General features: G+C 35.9%; 6 protein-coding genes across 7 annotated transcripts; 4 read left to right on the top strand and 2 right to left on the bottom strand.

The window, feature by feature from the left end:
* Window positions 1-67: 67 nt before the first annotated feature.
* Vps24 (vacuolar protein sorting 24) lies at window positions 68-1,370 on the top strand. The gene is made up of 4 exons (XM_065299574.1): window positions 68-237; window positions 298-358; window positions 412-591; window positions 777-1,370. Exons 1-4 carry the CDS (start codon window positions 193-195, stop codon window positions 1,142-1,144), a joined length of 654 nt encoding a protein of 217 aa, XP_065155646.1. The 5' UTR covers window positions 68-192; the 3' UTR covers window positions 1,145-1,370.
* Window positions 1,371-2,243: 873 nt separating this feature from the next.
* LOC135789642 (zinc finger protein 595-like) lies at window positions 2,244-5,369 on the top strand. 2 transcript variants are annotated; one of them, XM_065299567.1, is made up of 4 exons: window positions 2,254-2,343; window positions 2,399-2,620; window positions 2,779-4,028; window positions 4,078-5,369. In XM_065299567.1, the coding sequence occupies exons 2-4, from the start codon at window positions 2,403-2,405 to the stop codon at window positions 4,893-4,895; spliced, it is 2,286 nt and encodes a 761-aa protein (XP_065155639.1). In that variant the 5' UTR covers window positions 2,254-2,343; window positions 2,399-2,402; the 3' UTR covers window positions 4,896-5,369. The 2 variants fall into 2 exon arrangements, with proteins under 2 accessions (XP_065155637.1, XP_065155639.1); XM_065299565.1 differs by having other exon boundaries at window positions 2,244-2,620.
* Window positions 4,907-8,413, bottom strand: Tdc2 (Tyrosine decarboxylase 2). Its single transcript, XM_065299568.1, has 9 exons — window positions 8,196-8,413; window positions 7,008-7,376; window positions 6,903-6,954; window positions 6,779-6,849; window positions 6,483-6,719; window positions 5,889-6,428; window positions 5,392-5,822; window positions 5,249-5,332; window positions 4,907-5,197 (listed from the first exon to the last, which is right to left on the bottom strand). Exons 2-9 carry the CDS (start codon window positions 7,320-7,322, stop codon window positions 5,038-5,040), a joined length of 1,890 nt encoding a protein of 629 aa, XP_065155640.1. The 5' UTR covers window positions 7,323-7,376; window positions 8,196-8,413; the 3' UTR covers window positions 4,907-5,037.
* A 1,613-nt stretch (window positions 8,414-10,026) lies between these two features.
* Window positions 10,027-14,186, top strand: LOC135803629 (fatty acyl-CoA reductase 1-like). Its single transcript, XM_065317296.1, has 12 exons — window positions 10,027-10,304; window positions 10,356-10,619; window positions 10,677-10,938; window positions 10,997-11,183; window positions 11,237-11,401; window positions 11,464-11,688; window positions 12,422-12,626; window positions 12,695-12,943; window positions 13,001-13,262; window positions 13,321-13,507; window positions 13,576-13,737; window positions 13,803-14,186. Exons 1-12 carry the CDS (start codon window positions 10,101-10,103, stop codon window positions 14,023-14,025), a joined length of 2,595 nt encoding a protein of 864 aa, XP_065173368.1. The 5' UTR covers window positions 10,027-10,100; the 3' UTR covers window positions 14,026-14,186.
* Window positions 14,187-14,213: 27 nt separating this feature from the next.
* LOC135804395 (fatty acyl-CoA reductase 1-like) lies at window positions 14,214-16,030 on the top strand. Its single transcript, XM_065318264.1, has 6 exons — window positions 14,214-14,502; window positions 14,563-14,811; window positions 14,870-15,131; window positions 15,188-15,374; window positions 15,441-15,605; window positions 15,667-16,030. Exons 1-6 carry the CDS (start codon window positions 14,311-14,313, stop codon window positions 15,959-15,961), a joined length of 1,350 nt encoding a protein of 449 aa, XP_065174336.1. The 5' UTR covers window positions 14,214-14,310; the 3' UTR covers window positions 15,962-16,030.
* On the bottom strand, window positions 15,946-21,158 carry ry (xanthine dehydrogenase rosy). Its single transcript, XM_065318260.1, has 6 exons — window positions 20,843-21,158; window positions 20,692-20,749; window positions 20,538-20,634; window positions 17,173-19,983; window positions 16,803-17,109; window positions 15,946-16,748 (listed from the first exon to the last, which is right to left on the bottom strand). The coding sequence occupies exons 1-6, from the start codon at window positions 20,891-20,893 to the stop codon at window positions 16,032-16,034; spliced, it is 4,041 nt and encodes a 1,346-aa protein (XP_065174332.1). The 5' UTR covers window positions 20,894-21,158; the 3' UTR covers window positions 15,946-16,031.
* Window positions 21,159-21,484: the final 326 nt, after the last annotated feature.

Here is a 21,484-nt window from a genome sequence, read left to right as displayed (position 1 = left end):
ATTTTGTTATAACTTTTTAAATAATTTTCAACTGCAACCAAACGCACACTAGTTTTTTCAACGCATGCGTAATACGAACAACTGGTGACAAATCAAGGTAGAGCAGTTGTTAACGTTGTTAATTAGTCAACAACCAAAATACACCGCATTATTGTTGTTGTTCAACGCCCAATATAGTCACAACACAACAAAATGGGTTTGTTTGGTAAAAGTCCAGAGCGAAATCCCAAAGATATGGTAATATGTTCCAAACAAACTTATTTGACTAGAAACTTTATAATTTGGTACATTTTTTAGGTGAATGAATGGTGTCACAAAATACGTAAAGAAGGATACCAACTGGACAGACAAATCAGGGGTATTGTTATTATTTAGGAAGTATAAATGGTAGTAAATGGTAAATTGTTTTAGCTATTCAAAGAGAAGAAGAAAAGGTCAAGAAGTCACTTAAAGAAGCAGCAAAGAAAGGGGACAAGGACACATGCACTATTCTAGCAAAAGAAATTATTAGAGCAAGGAAAGCTATTGGGAAGATTCACACATCTAAGGCACATTTGAATTCAGTGCAGTTACAGATGAAAAATCAACTAGGTAAGAAAAATATTTAACCTTAAAACTTTTTTGGGTTGAAATTTATACTTTATGATTATTATTATATAATAGCAATTATCAATTAGATAGAGATATAATTTTGGATATATCTGATAATAATTGAGTAATTTTTAAGAAATTTACTATGAAATTTCAAAAATAATTATTTTTTGTTATTTCAAAAGCAACTTTAAGAGTAGCTGGAGCTCTCTCAAAGTCCACTGAAGTAATGCAAGCAATGCAGCGACTAGTACGCATCCCGGAAGTAGCTAAAACAATGCAAGAAATGTCCAAAGAAATGACGCGCGCCGGAATAATCGAAGAAATGCTAGACGAAACCTTCGAAGGAATGGAAGACCAAGAGGAGATGGAGGAGGCGGCGCAGGCGGAGGTTGACAAAGTATTATTTGAGTTAACAGAGGGTAGGCTTGGTGAAGCACCCGAAGTCCCAATTGGCGATACTGCTGCTCCAGTTAAAGAAGAAGAACCAGAAGAGGAAAATGAACAGGAGTTGGAAGAGATGCAGAGTCGATTGGCAGCGCTAAAGTCCTAATTGTACAATTAATACTTACTAACAATTAACTTTTGGCTTAAAATCTATTTTTATAAAGAGTTTTTCTATTAATTTAATATTAATACTATAGTGCTGGCACTGCATATTGCACACACTCTGCTTATGTTGTACAAAAATTAAGTTAATGTATTTAACACACTTGTTACATGTTGATAATATTATTATAACAATATATACTCAAGAGGCCTTGTTTTCAGTCCCAAAACTATTGTTTTGAGTATTTCGCAAATGTTAAAAAAATAAATAATGTCAAATGTAGAATCTATAAAATATGTAATACTGAAGTTGTGATTATGTTGACGCTATGTTAACTTATCGCCTCTTCTTTTTCTCTTGTTTGCGATTTCGATGATGGGGACGTCGTGGGGTATTCTGAGGTGTGCTCTGTGTTGAACTTTCATCATCACTTTCACCCTGAAGAACAAATAAACAGAATTTATTTTTGGGTTCATAATTGTAGCTATAGGCAACTCAAAGCACACGTAACAATTGATTCTTCTCAGTAACAGGTTAATAATACGTTTTATTTAAGTTTAATTTGAATATTTTACTAATTTCTATGTAAAATAGCAATAATATTGTACTTACCCTCAGATTTCCTGACGAATCCTCATTGTTGTTAAGACAAACGCAAGCAAACAAACACAATAATTGAAAAGCTGCGCCCAAATATAAACCATAGCGAACTATGGTGGCAGTCATGTCCTCAACGCCGATATTTATCGCAGCGTTCATTTTTGTTTGTGATAAGGTGCACGTTTGTTTGGTTTTTACTCTGTTTAAAGCCGACAAATCGTCGCTACCAGGCTGATGAACTGACAACGGTATAAAATCAATACTTATGGTTGACCTTGAAAGACATGATAAAGCTTTGGCGCTGTTACAACATGAAATCTTAAACTAGAAACCAGCATTAAGAACAAGAATACTTGTAAATAATATAAAAATTGATTATTTATAATCTAAATCTAAAATATTCGACAAATGTATAAGGTTTCTTGAGTGTTTTGCACAAATAATAATTGTTGTTAGTGAATACATGGCGTTAGTTTCATAATTAAATACAGTACGCAAGAAAAGTTGCCTATCATGACATAAATCAATGAATAAACTAACCTAACGATGCCTAACTACAAAGACAAATGTTGATAACACGAAAATGTCACACATTTTCCACGGTATCAAGTTTAACTTGACGTAATAATTCGCCTAAGAATAGTTTGGTGCTTTTAGAATTATGGAAACACCTGATTTTCTTGTCCAAGATGATGTTTATGAGCATTCAGTTTTCAACAGCGAAGAAATTCAAAGAAATCCCCAAGAAACTGTAGGAGAAACAAGGGATGAGTATGCAGAGTACAACAATTCGATATTTGACTCTAGCAGACTTAATATCAAAGTGGAACAGGCCGTAGATATCGCTGAATCTGTTATTGATGCAACTGATGATGAAAAGTAACTAAACTTTAAAAAAAGTTTTATGATAATTTTTATAGTTATAAGCAATTATTAACATTTATTAATGTTAAATGTAGACTTTAACATAGTTTTTAAAAAATTCTATATAAAATTAATGTTTGGAGCTCTATTTATATCTAATTTTATTTTATCAGTGTTGCAGTTGAAGCCTTGAGGTCCTTAAGCGGCGCGCGTCCAATTCAACTAATCCACTGCTGCCCACGTTGCAATTCACTTAAATCGTCCCGCGAAGAATTAGAAGAACATCTCTCCACCTGCCAGAATCAAACTCAAAATGATCAAGATCATGCAAATGCAAAACCACCCCAACATCACTGCCCAATCTGCAAAGAAAGTTTCGAAAAACTCAATGAACTCAACAACCACATCGTGTGCCATGCGTCTAGCCGCCCTCACGCATGTCGCATTTGCGGAAGTTTATTCCTGCAAAAACAAGACCTACATAATCATCTTGTAACACACGGTATCTTACAATCGCATCAATGTAAACACTGCGGGCAACAATTTACGCGCATGTCCGCATTAACTAATCACATGAAAATTCATAGTTATACAGCTGGTCGTGCATTAGTCGACAAAATCGGGGACACCAATGAATTAGAAGATATTCTCACCGGAAACTCTGATCCTGAAATGGAGGCGGTAGATCAATCACGACCAAGCACTAAACTCGTACTTCCCAGCATTAATAACATTAGCAATATTAGTATGACTAGTAGCACTGCGTGGGCGATAAATTACGAAAGCGAGGCCTACAACGGAATGAATCTGTCAGATATTAATCCCAACATTCCTAATATCAATGACAACCATCATCTTAAACCGGATATAACCCCAAATACCAGCACTTCCAGTTTGACAACCACGTCAACTTCCACTGAAACAAGTATATTGGAAACAAGCACTGAGGCTGACGTTAAACGTCCTTACAAGTGTGATAAATGCAACAAAAGTTTCGCGAGAGAAAAGGCCTACATAAATCACATCAATAATGTCAATAATCATTTCACATGCGATCGTTGTGATCAACATTTTTCATCACAGAGGGCGCTGGAGGGTCATAAACGATATTGTGGGAATAATGCGGCGAATGAGGTTAAATCGCGCGTTACTTTTAAAAATGATGATAAAAGTTCGGATTTTGATCCAGCAACATTCGAAAAACGTTACAAACACGTTTGTGAAGTGTGTAGTAAAAGATTTTCAACGAAACAGAAGTTATTCCGACATGTCTGGATACATCGGAAGAAATTACACATTTGTGAGATCTGCTCGGAAAGTTTCGAAGATCAGAAGTTACTGGATGCACATCGTAAAGAAAAACATCCTTCAGGTGGTCCGTATGATTGTGGAGAGTGCGGGAAGAATTTCTGCTCACGTCAAGGTAATAACAAATTTTGTTTTTATGTTTTCTACATATTTTGCAATTACAGGACTTTGGGAGCATAGTAGAACTCATACAAAAGACATTACACATTTCAAATGCGAGGAGTGTGATAAGACATTCACGAGTCGTCAAGGTTTTCTTATTCACAAACGTAAACATTCAGACGAACGTCCCTACGGTTGTAAGTACTGCATGAAAAGTTTCCGAGATGGCGGCACGCTGCGTAAACACGAACGTATTCACACCGGCGAGCGTCCGCACGCATGCCCCGTGTGCAGTAAGACATTCAATCAAAAAGTAGTCCTCCGCGAACACGTCCGTTGGCTACACGCCAACACTTCAACAGAAAACCAAGATGGCCTCTTCTCCTGTCAACTGTGCGCGAGTACATTTGCAGAAAAGGACGAACTGAGTGCGCATTACATGAAACACAGCGATCAACTCGCACAGATAGCAAAAGAAGCTTCCAAAAGCAATATTAGCACAACAAGTAATGTAAGTAGTATAAGTATAACAACAAGTCCACCTAAACGAACGAAAGTAGAAAACGATGTGAGTATGGTGCAATGTGATGTTGAGATTAACGAGGAAGAAATTCCTTTGATTACAAATTATGAAGTTAATAATCGCGATACTGAGGTTAGCGTTGAGTCAACTTACTTTGAAATGACACGTGTTCCACCAGATGGCAGCAGTGTCATTGATTATAAGCCTAAAATTAAGGTAAGAGAATTATTACGGTCGCCTGAAGTAAAAATGGAGTTTGAACAAAATGGCGGCACAGTTGATTTCGAATGCGATATGTGTAGCACATCTTTTGATAATAAGGAAGACCTAAGTCGACATGTGAGTGTTCATATGTAAATATACTTAGGTAAGTTAAGTTTAGGTTATATTTTCATGGTACACACACGACACGCAGAAGATAAATGTGAAACATTGTGAATATTGTGTGAATGTTTAGTTATGTAGGATTAAACTACGAATTATTACGAATGATTACACATTAGTCGTGCTCCTTGCGCGGGAAGATCGGCGAACGTTTCGGGGATTTAGCACCGCCAACGCTGCCGGTTGATAGTAGTTCACCTTCAGGCGAAGGTGAGCCGCCATTAACTCGATTTCCCCCCGCAGGCAGACGTACCTTTGTGTCTAGGTGACGGAACCTTAAAGCATATTATGTATAGTGATTAATTTTGGTTATGTTTGTGATATACCTTATGGGCACGTTGCTACTAGCGCCATCTTCCTGCATTCCTTGCAGTATGAAAGCTATTGGCCAACTGATCCATGATGAAGTACTGTGTATAGAAAAATTATATTATTTTGAAGATAGAATGGTTATATTGATATAACATACAGATTTGGTTGAACCGGAAGATCCGGTGATGCGATACTCTCGGTTTGAGTGTGTCGACGTCCGACAGTGCCTTTGGCAATGCTGGGATTGTAGATTTTTGGATCGCTTACCATACGTACGAAGAAAGAACGTTTGTGTGCCAGGGTTTCCTTTCGCTTCCGGTCTAGAATCTCGAATACGTCATCTTGTACTTCTGCTTCCTTGTAGTGATCCTCTTTTTCAAGAAGATCTTCAGCGAATTCTACGATTACTTTCCATGCGTAAGTAACATCATCCGCGGTGGCATTTTGTGCTACTGCGCAGAATCTGATGACGTATTTATCGTTGACATGAGCGGGTACCATGTGCAATTTTCCGGAAGCGTTGATTGCGCTGAGGAGTTTCTCATTTAGTTTATCCGTGTATTTAAGTCGGAAACAAACTAAACCTAACTGTAAACATAAAAAGTAACAAAATTACTTAAAATATTGGTTATGTCTAAGTGTAGGTTATATTACCTTAACCTCATTGCAAACTTCAAACCTTTTATCTTCTAAAACTAGTGCTTCGAATTGCTTAGCAAGTTTAATATGATGACGAATATATTCCTGCAAACCGGAAATGCCAAATGTACGCATAACAAACCATAGTTTAAGCGACCGGAAACGCCTGCTTAGGGGTACACCCCAATGGCGGTAGTCGATTGACGTATCAGAGTAGCCATGTTGAAGATACAACGGATCGACGACGAGAGCGGAAGTGAGCAGAATTCGATCACGCACCCACATGGTAGAGCAATCGAAATTGACCAGCAGCCATTTATTAGGATTGGTGTTGAATGAATCGGCATATTCGATACCAGCAAGCAACGGTTTTAATTCCGGGCAGATGAATGCATTGCCTGCATAAGCGCCATCAACGTGTAACCACACACAAGGGAATTTCTGGACGACAGGACCGATTTCTTGGAGATTATCAAAGGAACAACACGATGTTGTTCCCAATGTAGCAGAAACGAAGAAAGGGACGAGGCCATTACGTTCATCTTCTTCCATTGCCTAAGTAAGGATAATTTTAATTTAAAAAAATTATATATAAATGTCTATGCTTACACTCATCAGTGTTCTTCCACGAAGAGAAGACTTCTCGTCCGGTTCAAGGATGCGCAACTTGACGAAACAAATCATGGCGGATTTCTCAACACATGAGTGCGCTTCCCGCGAACAGTACGCCATTAATTTCGACAGTAAAACACCCTCTTCAACAAATGGATGCTGTTGTTTCAAGCGTTTTAATGCTTGCGCTCTAGCGGCGAGCATCGTAACCAATACACATTCACTAGCTGACGTCTGCACAAAACAAAAACTAATTATTCTAATTAATATACTTAAAATATAGTGTTGAAAACCTGAATAACACCTCCGCCAGCACTTCCTGGTTTCATCGCCATCATATGATCAGGTAAACCTATTGCTTTAGCTATAAAATATAATTTAATACAAAATTCTTTTAATGTATAGTGGGTTACATACCCAACCAATCCAGGACAATTGTTTCCAGTTCGGTTAACGCCGGACTTGCCGCCTGACATAAAAAATGTGAGGTTATATTTCTAGGTTATATTTGTTTTGTTTTACCCATGAGAAACCAATGCATCCAATGGCGTCAGCAAGCATGTCACCCAAGATGGACGGGAAACTGTTGCCGGACGGGAAGTAAGCATGAAAACGTGGATGCTGCCAATGCGTGACGCCCGGCATGATCTTGCGCTCGACGTCATCCATAATGTCGTCCCACGGTTCAGGCGCGTGCGGCGCCGCGTCCGGTATTAAATTCCGCAGATAACCCGGCTCGACGCTTGGCGTCACGCGCCGCTGTTCGATGTTCTCGAGATAGCCGCACATATACTCAATCATCTCCTTGCCCCTGATGCGAAACTCTTCACTGTTCATGATGACGGCCTCGATTCAAGATCAGATCAAGGTCAATGCTGCAATTCAACAAATCTGCAACAGTATCAATATAAAAATCGAATTAATGCAGGAAATAATTTAATATCACTCGGTTCTATTTATTAGCATTGCTGAACTGAATATTCTTTAAAATAATTTAATTTCTTTGGCGGCGGAGCGTTGGAGGCGGTTGCACACCACTTGAATACTCAAGTTCTTTTATTCAGCGAGCGGCGCGCATGCCGCTGACATTTTTCATTCATTCCTTCATCACCGACACCGGCGGAGAGTATGGGTTCTTTAAGACTGCCGCCTCCGCGATACCACAATACGTATCGGCGCATCGGTAATTGGATTCTGATATTGCTCCCTTTCATATCGATGCAAAGCAATTGACACGGGGCTGTCATTAGATCGAATGCGGAAGGCGGCTGAAGAAACCGAAAACGCGGAAGTTAATAGCGTATGAATGCGGTAATAACCGAAATATCATCAAATGTCGGACGAAATTAATTGAAAGCGTTTTGATAACTTTATTCAATTACAAATTGTTTGATAAATTAACAAATAATTAAATAATCAGTAAATATGTATTAATTTTCGACTACTTTAAAGAAAAACAAACATTTTGTGCAATTTTAAAAGTAAAATAATTTTTTATTATTAATTAAATTTGAGCTTCAATTGACAAAAATCGCAATTAATTAAACTTTATTCTGCTTTTACTTGAAGCAACATTAAGTTTTATGATGAATATTATCAGTAGTTTGTCTAAACTCTTACAATTAACATAAAAATCACCAAATTATAAACTAAATTAAAAATATACACTACGTTCAGTTAAAAAATTAAAAATTAAAAATTAAAATTTACCTTTTAAGATGATCTTTGATGATTTTAACACAAAACTTGTTTTAAATCAGTAAATTTTTACTTTTTGAATTATTAAAATTTAACTTTGTGGATTTAATTCCGATGAAATTGTCAATTAGTTTGGAAATGAGTAGTTTATTCGTTTAGATAAGGTATGACTCGATTTAAAAGTGGTTCGCGAAGTCGGCCCGAACGAACTAAGCGGCCGGCGAAGAGTGCGAAAGCGTCGCGGCGTTTAATAGAAAACAACCTCCGTAACCGCCTCCATTACCGCCGCCGCACCAACCACCCTGCCCGCGCGCATCTACTCATCTTCATCTTTACTACTCTGCAGGTTGAAAAAAGAATAAGAAAATATGCATTCCATATCTAGTAAGAAAAAGACAGCAATAAAAATAAAAACGAAAAGGGTGAAAAGAGAGAAAAGAAGAAATAAAATTGTGTGGGTGAGAATCATGAGCGTCAATTTCAATATGCTCTATTTGTACTTGCATGCATTTTACTCATATTTAGGTACCTTAGTTTTTATTCTGTGAATGTATTTAACAATACATAGATAATATTTTATTATCCGCCATTTTGAAATTTTTAAAAATTTTATTCAGTGTGTTATATGCAACCAGTATTACACCAACAGCGTTTCTATTAATAGAAACGTATGAATTTCAATGCGATTGTGGTAAATTTTTCAATTATTATCACAGCCTGGCCTTGTCACACGCGGCGATGCGAAGTGATATGATGTGATGTGATGAAATTCGGCTTCGTTTTCATTCTTGCAGTCCTCGCGCTCATCACGTCGCCTATATTCGCCCCGTGTGCGGTATGCCCGCATTCCGACGCATTCAGATGACGAATTCTCGTCGTCTATGATGCCAACACACTCGCATAACCTACAAATACGAACAGAAGTTTAGTCCGAGCTGGAGTTCAGTGGGACGATCTTTATACCACCCTTTCCATTCATTGATTGATATCTAACCTCAATCATCTGCTATTATATTTATTTAAATGCAGATAATAATCGATTTTATTCATAATTTATTTTTTATTTTTTGTGATAAAAAAGTTTTAGTATTTTCTCTTTCTGTTGGATAATACAATAAAAGTAGATTTTATTTTATTGTCTAAGGACGTTTAGAATATTTTATGCGGTGAAATTTATTATCTACTACATATACAGAGTGTTTTTAAGAGAGATTTTCAATATTCAGATTGATGTCATTGTCATATGGATAATTATTGTGAAATACGGCATGTAGGAAGAAGGACAAAGCAGAAATTCCACCCATTCTCATTTCTCTTTCAATTCTCGTTGTGTGATTCGTGATAGTGGCCGTGACTCACATTTCGCGCACGCAAATGAGTTCGTCCTGCAGGACTGTATGATGAAAGCGGGATGAAAGTAGTGTATGGTATAAAACGTGTGAGATCAATTGCGAAAGGGCACAAATCGAGCGCAACAGGCTGCACGTGCTGACCCCAAGTTTACTACCCTTACACGTATCATAAATAGACAATACTGTTAAATATACAGTGTGTTAATGAAACTTTTTAAACTTTTTTCGTCTAAATTTCAAGTTTTGGTAGCGTATAACTTTACTGACGTGACTTGCAACATTGATAAACATACGAATTGTTCATAAACATTCAAATTTATAACTAAAATCATAATATTATGCAAAAAATCATCAGATTACGTGATTTTATATGCCGATTTACATTTCCATGTTATATACATGACTGAAATCACTTAAAAACTAGTTTTTTGAATGTAAATGTTCAAAAATTAAAGAATTTTTAATTGAAATTATTTTTTGGTTTATAAATATATCTAGACGAATAAAAATCGGCGAATTCAAACTTCAATTGAAGTTTTTTTACAAAGTTTCATATTGTGGTATTATGTTTGTTAATACAATGACCCCGATTGAAAAATTTTACACCCGGAAGAGTTTGCTTGTCACTGGAGGCACTGGTTTCCTTGGTTTGACTTTAGTTGAAAAACTTTTAAGAAGTTTTCCGGATTTAGGTGATATTTACATGGTGGTGCGGTCGAAAAAGAATGAAAGTCTTGAAGTTCGCAAAGAGAAATTTATCAGCCATCGTGTAAGTTGATTACGTGATTAAATATAATTTATTAATACACAATATGTTTAGGTTTTCGATCGTATCAAATCTGAGAATCCACCTGAACGTCAAAAGGATATATTTTCGAAAATAAAATGGGTGGAAGGTGAATTAGGCCTTCCTAACTTAGGATTATCACAGGAAACCATTACAACTCTACAGGGTGTTGTGAATATTATAATTCACAGTGCAGCTGCAATTAATTTCAATTTTCCGCTTAAAAGTTACATTGATATGAATTTACAATCAACTGAAGATTTAATTTTGTTTGCTGCTGGATGTAAAAACTTTCATGCAAGTTATAACCTTAAAATTTTTGAATAATATTACTTATTTATATTTTTTATTTAGTGTTTTATGTATATGAGTACAGCATATAGTCAAGTGCGTAAAATGAAACATTATGTCACAGAAGACATTCTTAAACATCCAACTGACCCTAGAGAATTACTCAAAATGGCCGCTACGATGACTAGTGATGAGATGCAGCAGGTTGCACCTGAATTGGTTCAGGATTGGATCACTTATTATGCGTATTGCAAGAATGCGGCTGAGAATTTGTTCTTGGACTATGAAAACAAGTTTGGGATTGTTATTTATCGTCCTGGCATTGGTTAAATATTAAAAATAGATTTATATAAGTTTATTTTTTAATATAAATGAGTTTTTAGTTGTGCATTCCGTGTCAGAACCAGCGCCATATTGGATTGGTAACAAGTTAGGCTTTCCACGTGCATTGATGGAAGCCAATCGTGGATTAGTGTTAGTTTCTGACCCTGATGTTAATGCTAATTCTGTTCCGGTGGATTATACTATAAATGGAGCTCTAGCGGCTATTTATCGTACTTCCATTGACAAGTAAGTTTTACTCACTACAACATAACCTAACATAACCTTTAAAATTCTTGTAGATCTTTAAAAGTGTTTAATTTCACTACAAACAACAATCCAATTTCATTCTCTAAAGGTTTCGAATATTATTGCAACAGTTTACCAGATTACGAAAAGATTTTAGTGCCGCGTCGCTATGAATTAATGGCAAAGAAAGACGTTGAACCTGGCAGTGCCGAAGACAAGTAATTACGACACCTATTTATAAACAATAAAATAGATTTGTTTAATAATAATTTATTTTTAGGTTAATAAAAGATATGAAGGCATATTATTACTTCCAAAAGATGGTTGAGTATTTTATGTGGAATAATTTGACGTTTGATAACGACAACATTGATACACTGTGGTCTGAGTTGACAGATGGAGATAAACAACTGATGCCTTTCGATGTACGATCGCTGAATTGGAGAACGTATTACAGTAATATGAATGCTAACGAGTTTGGCATGCCTAAGTATACTTTAGATTTGTAAATTTTGTAAAAAGAATTCATTCAAGTAGGCAAAATAGAATATTACTAGGTTTTCCCCGCGACTTCGTCCTGGTAGTGTTTAATAAAAATGTAATTTGTTTTTACTCTCTTGTTTTAAACATAGTATGTGTCCATTCTATCAATAAGATTCGCAATTTTATTTAAAAAAACTTAATTATATAAAGAATTGCTAATAATGCATTTCAGCGCGTCATCTCGGATTCAACTTTCTAACAATAACTATGATTGAATCTCAATGCCAACTTTTATCCTATAGAAAATAGCTGTTTTTAAGGTTTTCCCGGCAATTACTAGAATTTTTCTTGTCGTTAACACCATCCTTGGACTTTAATGAACATTTAAACAAAGAATTGGCCAAATTGGTCTAAGCGTTGTTGAGTTATGCGCTTACCAACAGATTTTGCGATTCAATTTTATATTATAAATGAAAAATATTGGAAATAAACCAAACTTAGACACATTGTATAATATCATTAGTCTATTTTCATACTGTTACGGCTAATTTTAACATTTTTTAAAAACCATATTAGTTTCTCAATGCTGTTATAATATTTTATTGTTATTCTCAAACAGCGCATTGCGAAAGATGATTAGGCACGTATGACCTGGTGCTAAAATGTATGAAACAGGTATAAATACCAAGATGACGTCTAACAGTTGGTTATTTATTTAATATCACTTGCACTTGCGCTACTCATACTGATTTTTGATCGAGTTTTACAATGGCAAGCAAACTTAAAGACTTTTATCGCAATAAAAACATTCTTATCACTGGTGGCACTGGTTTCATGGGTTTAGGGTTTGTTGAGAAAATTCTACGATCATTTCCTGAGGTTGGGGATATTTTCATGATAGTTCGAGGTCGTCAAGGACAAAGTATTCAACAAAGAAAAGAATTATACATTAAAAATCCAGTAAGTTTTTTATTTAACTTTTGAGGATTTTTTCACTATTGATAACAAATTTTATTTTGTATTTTAAGGTTTTCAGTAGGTTGAACAAAGAACAATCACCAGATTATTCTAAATTGAAATGGATTGAAGGTGATTTAAGAAAAGTTAACCTAGGCTTGTCACATGAGAACATAACCAAACTTCAAAGTTCAGTTAACATGATAATTCACAGCGCCGCTACGGTTAAATTTAATGCACCTTTGAAAGACGCCATTGTTACAAATATAAGTGCAACTAATGATCTTCTAAACATCGCGAGTGGGTGTGAAAACTTTGACGTAAGTTGTACCAAACAACGATTGATGAAAAATATATACTATTTTTGTATTTTTTAGTGTTTTATGCATATTAGCACTGTATATTGTAAAGCACGTCGTGGCGTCAACCACCTTGACGAAACAATCTACAAACATCCAATCTCACCTACGGAATTAATACAAATTGCAAATCGTTTAACTGCTGATGAATTAAACGCTAAAACAAATGAATTTATTCAAGATTGGCCAAATACTTACACTTATAGCAAAAATGCGGCCGAGAATTTATGCGAAAGTAGAAAACATGAGTTTCCTATTGCTATTTATCGTCCTGGTGTTGGTAAATACTGTTTATTTTGCTTTTATTATAACAAACAGTGAATCTGATGGTTTTTTAGTTGTATCATCATATACTGAGCCATTGCCATATTGGATTGGTAATAATATGGCGTTTGCGAGAATAATGAGGGAAGCGAATCGCGGTTTAGTGCTCGATGCACTCCCGCATGTAAACGGAAATTGCGTGCCGGTCGATATGACAGTTAACGGGATGTTGATGGCTGCCTACCGTACCGCGATAGACAAGTGAGTGATTTTTTATTCACAAGAACATTAAAATAAAGTATTCAATATATTAATTTTGATAATTGTAGAAAATTTAACATCTATAACTATACAACCAATAACAATCCATATGAATATACAAAGTGTTTCGATAACTTTGTAAAAAACGTCCCCGCATATCAAGAATTAATATCAAGGCGAAAAGAATTATTAAATATGAAAAATCCAAAGCCTGGAAGCTACGAAGAGGGGTAAAACTAAATTTTGATAAACACTTATCTAAATTCAAATATTTTAATATAATATTTATTTGTAGAATGATTAAGTTAATTAATCAGTACCAAAAGTTCCACGAAACAGCGTTGTATTTTCTCCGTAATCAATTTACGTATACAAACAACAATATCGATGAAATGTGGGATAAGATGGCGGACGATGAACGAAAATTATTACCATTTGATTTACGCGTCTGCGATTGGCCGAAATTCTATACAAACATGAACAACAACTTGTACGGCACTAATGCAATAACTTTCTGATCAAAATAATAGTTTTAGTTTATTTGTAACTACAATGTAGGTTAAGGTACATAGATAACGACGTTATAAACATTTGGTTGTTAATAATTCGAAGTCGAATAATTAGTTGCCCAATAATGGCAGCAAAGTTTGAAATATTAAATTTTTATTACTATCTATAATAGTTATAACCATTAGTAATCATTTGCCAACATTTGCAATGTACATATATAATGCAAAAAAATTGTTTACACTTTAGTTACAGTTTAGTTCACACATCCATACCATTTGGTACCTACAACCAAAATGGCGTCATCACTTAAGTCATTCTATACTGGTAAAAACATTCTACTCACAGGTGGTACTGGTTTTATGGGCATAACAATGGTTGAAAAATTGTTGCGTTCTTTTCCGGAAGTTGGCAGTATTACTATGGTTGTGCGTGACAAAAAGGGCGTCACTGTTGAAGAACGCAAAAATTCTTATTTTAACCATAAAGTAATGAACAATATCAAATAAAATAAAACCTAATATAAAATTGATTTATTTATTTTCTAGGCGTTTGACAGACTTAAGAAAGAAAATGGCGTTGATCATAATAAGATACAGTTTGTCCAAGGTGATATTCAAAAAGGAAATCTGGGATTGTCACATGCTACAATTGAAAAAATACAGGATGAAATAGATTTGATTGTTCACGGTGCTGCAATGCTCAATTTTAGTTTACCATTAAAGTTTTATATTGATTCTAATGTACGTGCAACGCATGATTTACTTAAAATTGCTGAAGGATGCAGAAAACTAAACGTAAATATGATATAACCTAACTTATTATCTATTTTTAACTGGTAAATGTATTTTTAAGGGTTTTATGTACATAAGTACAGCTTTTTGTCAAACAAGACGCGCTGGGAACCATACTACTGAGACCGTATTGGAACACCCTATATCTCCTGGAGAATTATTACAAATGGCATGTCGTATGACTTCTGACGAAATGGAGGCACGTTCAAATGAATTAACATTTGACTGGCTTAATTATTACATGTATAGCAAGAATGTAACTGAAAATATGATCAGCGAGTTTGAACGGAAGTTTCCCATCGCTATTTTTCGCCCAGCAGTTGGTAAAGTTGCATATATACATACTAATAACTGAAAATTATATTGGGATAAATTTTAGTTGGTCATTCTTATGCTGAGCCATCGCCTTATTTCATGGGCAATGATGTTGGTTTTCCTAAAGTTTTAATGGAAGCAGGGAAAGGATTGACATTCTTCTGTAATACTCTTGCAAACGCCAACACTGTACCAGTTGATTTGACAGTTTACGGGGCGATGGCAGCACTATACAATACATCAAAGAATAAGTACGTGTAAAATTCATAAAAATCTTTGAATATTAAACTTTTAAAAACCTTTTTTGTTTGTTCTAGGGGCTTAAAAGTATACAACTACACGACAAATAATCACCCTTGCACATTCTCTGATGCGTTCAGATTATATTCAAGTGGTGTCCCGGATTATGAATCAGTTTTAGTTCCGTACAGATATAAATTAATGACAATGGATAACGTAACACCCGGTAGCATTGAAGAGAAGTACATACCCACAAACAAAATTTATTTTTATGATTCTATAAATTATTTTTTATTTGATTAGATACCGGAAGCAGTTGGATTTCTATTACAAATTCCAAGAAAAAATCGGCTGGGTATTGAATACACCGTGGACGTACGAGAATGAAAACATTGACGCCCTCTGGTCACAAATGAGTGAAGTAGACAAAGCGCTGTTGCCATTTGACGTGCGGGCTTGCGATTGGCCAAAATATTACACAAATATGTTTGCTAAACAATTCGGACCTTTCGCGTTTCCGGAATTTGAACATCTCACCGAGGAAAAACGCGCTGAATTACGAGAGAAATTTTTCTACAAACATTATTTAAACTATTAGGAATATTATTATTATTATAAACATAAAATTTAAAACATAACAGAATAACATATTATACATTGCTTTATATTTATGGAATTACATTCCAAGGAGTAAAAGTACCAGGTTTAGGTACATCCAATTTAGCAGTCAAGTGATCCTGACATCCCATTCGGATCTTAGCACAAGTTGCTGGTGCGTCTAATTTAAACGCTTCTGGAAGTCCCGCGTCTACTCTTGCAGCTTTCACTGCTTCCCGAATAGCAAACAGGGCTGAAGATGCTAAAAACAGCGGGGGTTCACCAACAGCTTTTGATGAATACACTGCTCTTGGGTTAGGAGCTCCTTTCAATAAAGATACGTTGAACTCTAGTGGGATATCACCAAAACCAGGGATTTTATACGCGCCTGGTCCTCGGGTGAAGATAAAACCAGTTGGAGAATACATCATTTCTTCAAGGACAAACAATCCGTATCCCTGAACGAATCCACCTTCAATCTGACCCACATCAATAGCCGGGTTCAAACTGCTTCCCAAATCCATCACAATATCTGATCTTAGCACCTGATGGTCACCAGTGAGACAATCAATCATCACTTCGCTAACAGCCACACCATAAGTGTAATAATTGAAAGCTTTCCCTGTATTGGTATTCCAATCATAACCCAACTCAGGAGTACGATAATATCCTGTGCAGGAAAGACTGATTTGATCAATGTAAGCAGTTTGGATGATTTTCTCCCAGGAGGCATCTGGCATACGGTCTTTAATAGGTTGAAGACGTTCATTGATGGTGAGGCAAGCATTCTATAATAAATAAAAAGTTAAAAAATGTTTTTTACTCAAAAAGACTTAAATTACCATAACGGCCATTCCATTTAAATCAGACCCAGCACTAGCGGCTGTCGGTGATGTATTGGGTACCTTATCAGTGGCCGTATCAGTAATGTGAATCTTACTGATAGGTATACCCAGAGTTTTGCTAGCCACTTGAATCATTTTTGTGTGAAGGCCTTGACCCATTTCAGTACCACCATGACTTAGTAAAACGGAACCATCTTGATAGATAAGAATTAAAGCACCTGCTTGATTGAGGAATCTCAGAGTGAAGGCAATGCCAAATTTAGTTGGTACCACAGAGATACCACGTTTTTTCCAACGATTTTCCCTAAATTTTAAAATAACATTAATAAAAACTGATATCATTCTTTTAATGATAAGATTATGGTACCTGTTAAACTTTTCAATGTCCAGTTTCCGTTGAGCATACCCAGATGATTCTAAAGCTTCATCCCAACACCTTCCAAGTGTACAAAACTCTAATAATTGATTATAGTGAGTAATATCAGCCTCTTGGTAAAGGTTAAGTCGACTTAACTCAACCACATCTTTCTTTAAATAATCCGCAATTTCCCGAATCATAGTCTCACCGGCAAACATACCCTGCGGACCTCCAAAACCACGGAAAGCTGTGTTTGTAGGAAGGTTAGTTTTACAAACATAACCTAACACTCTAGCTACCGGTATTTTATAAGCATTCTCAAAATGGAACATTGCACGTTCAACAACAGCAACAGAAAGATCATGTGAATAACCTGCATTGTTGTAGATTTGTATATCACAACCTAGGATCCTACCCTCATCAGTGAACCCTACTTTGTATCTCAATAAAAATGGATGACGACCACCCGAAGAAGCCATATCTTCATCACGATCCAACATAATCCTCACAGGTCTGTTAAACTTTGAAGCAGCAAAAGCAGCTGCTGTGGCTACGTAAGCACCACGTGATTCTTTACCACCAAAACCTCCTCCCATACGTTTTACTTTAGTAAAGATCCTGTTTTGAGGCACGTTCAAAACATGTGCGACCAGTTTATTAATCTCACTAGGATGTTGAGATGAAGTAAACACATCATATTCATCATCTTCTTTCTTTGGTACTACTAAAGTACAGTGTGTTTCCAGGTAGAAATGTTCCTGGTACCCAGTACGACATTCACCTTCAATTACATGAGGAGCTGTCTTAAATACCTTATCAACATCTCCCTGGATCATTTTCTTTGGCATATTTGGAAAATAAGATTTGTGTTTGATTGCGTCTTCAATTGAGATAATGACAGGTTGAAGGTCTTCATATGTGACCTTGACCTTTCTCGCGGCACGTTGTGCTGTTGTTTGATCCTGGGCAACAATACAACCGAGGACTTGACCCATGGAGGTTACTGTTTTTGATATAAACACTTCTTCATCATGAATTGCGGGTCCTACTTGGTTACAATGTTCATCTATATCTTTAGCGCATAGGAACCCGGTAACACCTTCCATTTGAAGAGCTTCTGAAGCATCCATATCTACAAGAGTAGCGTGGGATTTTGTACTGTAAATAAAAGCCATGTAGAGTTCATTCTCTTGATATGGTATGTCATCACAGTAGACAGCTTCTCCTGTAGCTTGTTTGAAAGCGGATACGTGAGGTACAGGACGTCCCACAGAATCATCTTTGCTTTGACCATCCGGGGCTACTTCATAGTACTGACTGGACTTTGGTATCTGATAATGGAACTGGTCCAAAGCAGATTCATCACGTTTTGATATTGTTATACCCGGAATGGTACCTTGAAGTTCTTTAGATATTTTTAAATAGGTCCTAAAGAAGAAACTCAATGGTAATGCTCTTCTGAATTGAATCATACCACCAGGTGCACTTGGGCTTAAAGGTAGGTCTTCTATCAAAAGTTGGTAGGCTTTATCTAGTGTATTAGGATCATTCCAAGGAAGACCCTTTAATCCCTCTCTAGTTTTCAAAGCCAAGACGGTTGTAGGAGCCATACCACCAAATGCACAGTCAATATTAGCAATGGTACCGTCTTTAGGATCAATTAAAACATTGATTGCAGAGTTAACAATAGCAATGTCATCATCCCTTCGCTTAGCTTGTTTATGCGCATAGAAATATTGATGTTCTTGAGTATATGGTATGGTGATGGATACAAGGACTTCATCATTATGTACCACATTTTTTCTGTACCCAGTAAAGAATGTTTCATCCATTAGAACATGTCTGGTACCATTTTTGCTTTGTAATTCAAGTTCTACTATTGCCGCCATTAATATAGGATTGAGATCTGATATAGGACTACCCGTCATGAGGTTACCACCAATGGCGGCTACACTACGGATTTGCTTACCAGCAAACCAATGCAACATGTCAACAATTGCTTGAAAGATCCTGGTTTTCCATTTTGGGGATTTTGAAATTACATCTCTTAGTAAATGTTCAATATCCCAGAGAGTCATGGCTGCACCAATGTTCAAACCGGTACCTACATCTTTCCATCCTGTCATTTCAGGTATCAACGATGGTTGGATCAACACCGGGTAGACAAAGTGTCTGAACTTAACCTCAACTCCTACTTCGGTGTTACCAGTAATAATTTTGGCTGCTGGATGTTTACTCTTCAGTTCCAAGAGGTCTTTAAGACATGTTGGTCTATACCATTCTACTTCTTTACCTTTGAAATACAAACTTCCGGAATCGTATTGATCAGTCAGTTTTAATTCAGGTGGAAAAATTGGTTCTTGACTTGGGTCCAACGGTGCCCATTCACTTGGACTGTAAAGACCTCCAGTAGAGTTATCTTCCTTTTGAAGTTTACAACATTGGTCACCCATGGCACAACCATTCATAGGTTTGCATTTACCATTGTTGAGACCATTGGCAACATGCATCAGTTCATAATCCTCTGTGAGGGTCTTGTATCCTTCAATAATAGGACGGTAACCTGTACAACGGCAAAGATTACCTTGGAAAGCAATCTCCATATCCTCCATTTTGAATTTATTCATGCTACGGATGAGAGTATACATCGACATGATGATTCCAGGGGTACAGAAACCACATTGAGAGCCGTGTGCTTTAGCAAGGCGTTCTTGAGCCGGGTGGAGTTTGGTTTTTGTTGATCCTATACCTTCTATTGTTGTTACGGCCATTCCATGGACGGAACAAATTGGGGCAAGGCATGCGTTCACAGGAAGATGGCTAAGGACAAATTTAATTTTAAAATTTTAACAAAAACTTGAAAATCTTACAGACTACTGCAGATATTAAACCCGTGCAAACGTTGATTGATAAGAAATGAAACAATTAATAAAACACAATATTAAATTGTTGCCTACACGTTGTTGTTTAATAGTTATTATTAAATTAAATTGAAATTACTAGCAAATACTTGAAGTAGTATTATCATTGTTCAGCAAAACTTTAAACGTGAATAACTCGTAAACTACTTGAGATAAATACTTGAATTAATCGTCAATTGATAGATAATATTGTTAAAAACAAGTATCAATTATTAAATAATAGCTATTTGTTATATTTAATTATTAAAACTGTTGCTAATATTGCTAACATGAAGTTATAAACCAAACATGTTTAAAATTGGATTATGACTGAACTAATTGACGTAAATAAATGAAATAAACAAAATCAGAAAGGTCATTCACTAAATTATGACGCACAAATTGTTGCAATCACATATATGTAGTGAATCTACACCCGAATTTTAAGTTTTTATCAAAAACTTTTTAACTTACATTACTCTTTGCGTGCTCCTATCGTATTTTGACACCATGATGGTACAAGCACCACATCCACCCTCGCCACATCCTAATTTAGTACCACAGAGTCGCACTGGAAGATTTTTAATTATAATTTCACAAAAACATTACCAAAATAACAATTACTCACGTTTGTTTCTTAAATATTGCAACAGAGTCAACGATGGATCAACATTCTCATCGACGACCTTCAATTTCATTCATATTTTAATTTTTTTACATGTTTAAATTAAATACGAGATAATTACACTTATTTTGCAAGTGTTTAATTATTTATTTACCTTTTTACCGTTGACGTAGAACACCAACGTCGTCATCTCCACCGGAATCATAATGTATGCGGTTTGAAATAAATATGTCACTCAAACAGGTTTCGACTTTCGGCAATATCGGCTGCACGGGCTGCACTCTCGGCCAGCTCGTTTATGACACTGAATAATTGTGCGTCGTTTAAATGTTGCGCACTGTTCTACTACTGTTGCTTGTTGCGAGGGGTCTCCCATGTTCCAATCAACAAACAACTCACAAGTTTCACGGCGTATCTCTCTGCAATAGATTTATGTAATGATTTATCGCGCGACTTGACCTTTTTACATTTCTAGGCGCGATGATGGGCTTGATTGTGATGGCGAAATCGCAGCACATGGCATGGCGATAAAAACGAACTAATTAAAGTCCTCAAAATTGCCAAAGTAAAAAAAACTTTAAATTGAGTTTAAGTTATGAAGCGAATGTGGAATAATACTAAAAAATGATTGTCATGTTTATAAATGTGTGGGTATTTGAATGCTTGTGTAGTTTCACGTGTTTTGAATACTTTAGAGTTATCAGTATCGTGCTAAAGTTAATATTTGTTTGTAGGTTGTGCAAATACGTATTATCTGCGCTATAATCGTATATTATTCATATCTGTTGCGATTTCT

Source organism: Atheta coriaria, unplaced genomic scaffold (genome assembly GCF_025399875.1).
Source record: "Atheta coriaria isolate IRGN ID8LTWV9N9 unplaced genomic scaffold, Caltech_Dcor_3.1 hic_scaffold_3_pilon, whole genome shotgun sequence".
In the NCBI taxonomy this organism is placed as follows: Eukaryota; Metazoa; Arthropoda; class Insecta; order Coleoptera; family Staphylinidae; genus Dalotia; species Dalotia coriaria.
This window is presented reverse-complemented; position numbering and strand designations above follow the sequence as displayed.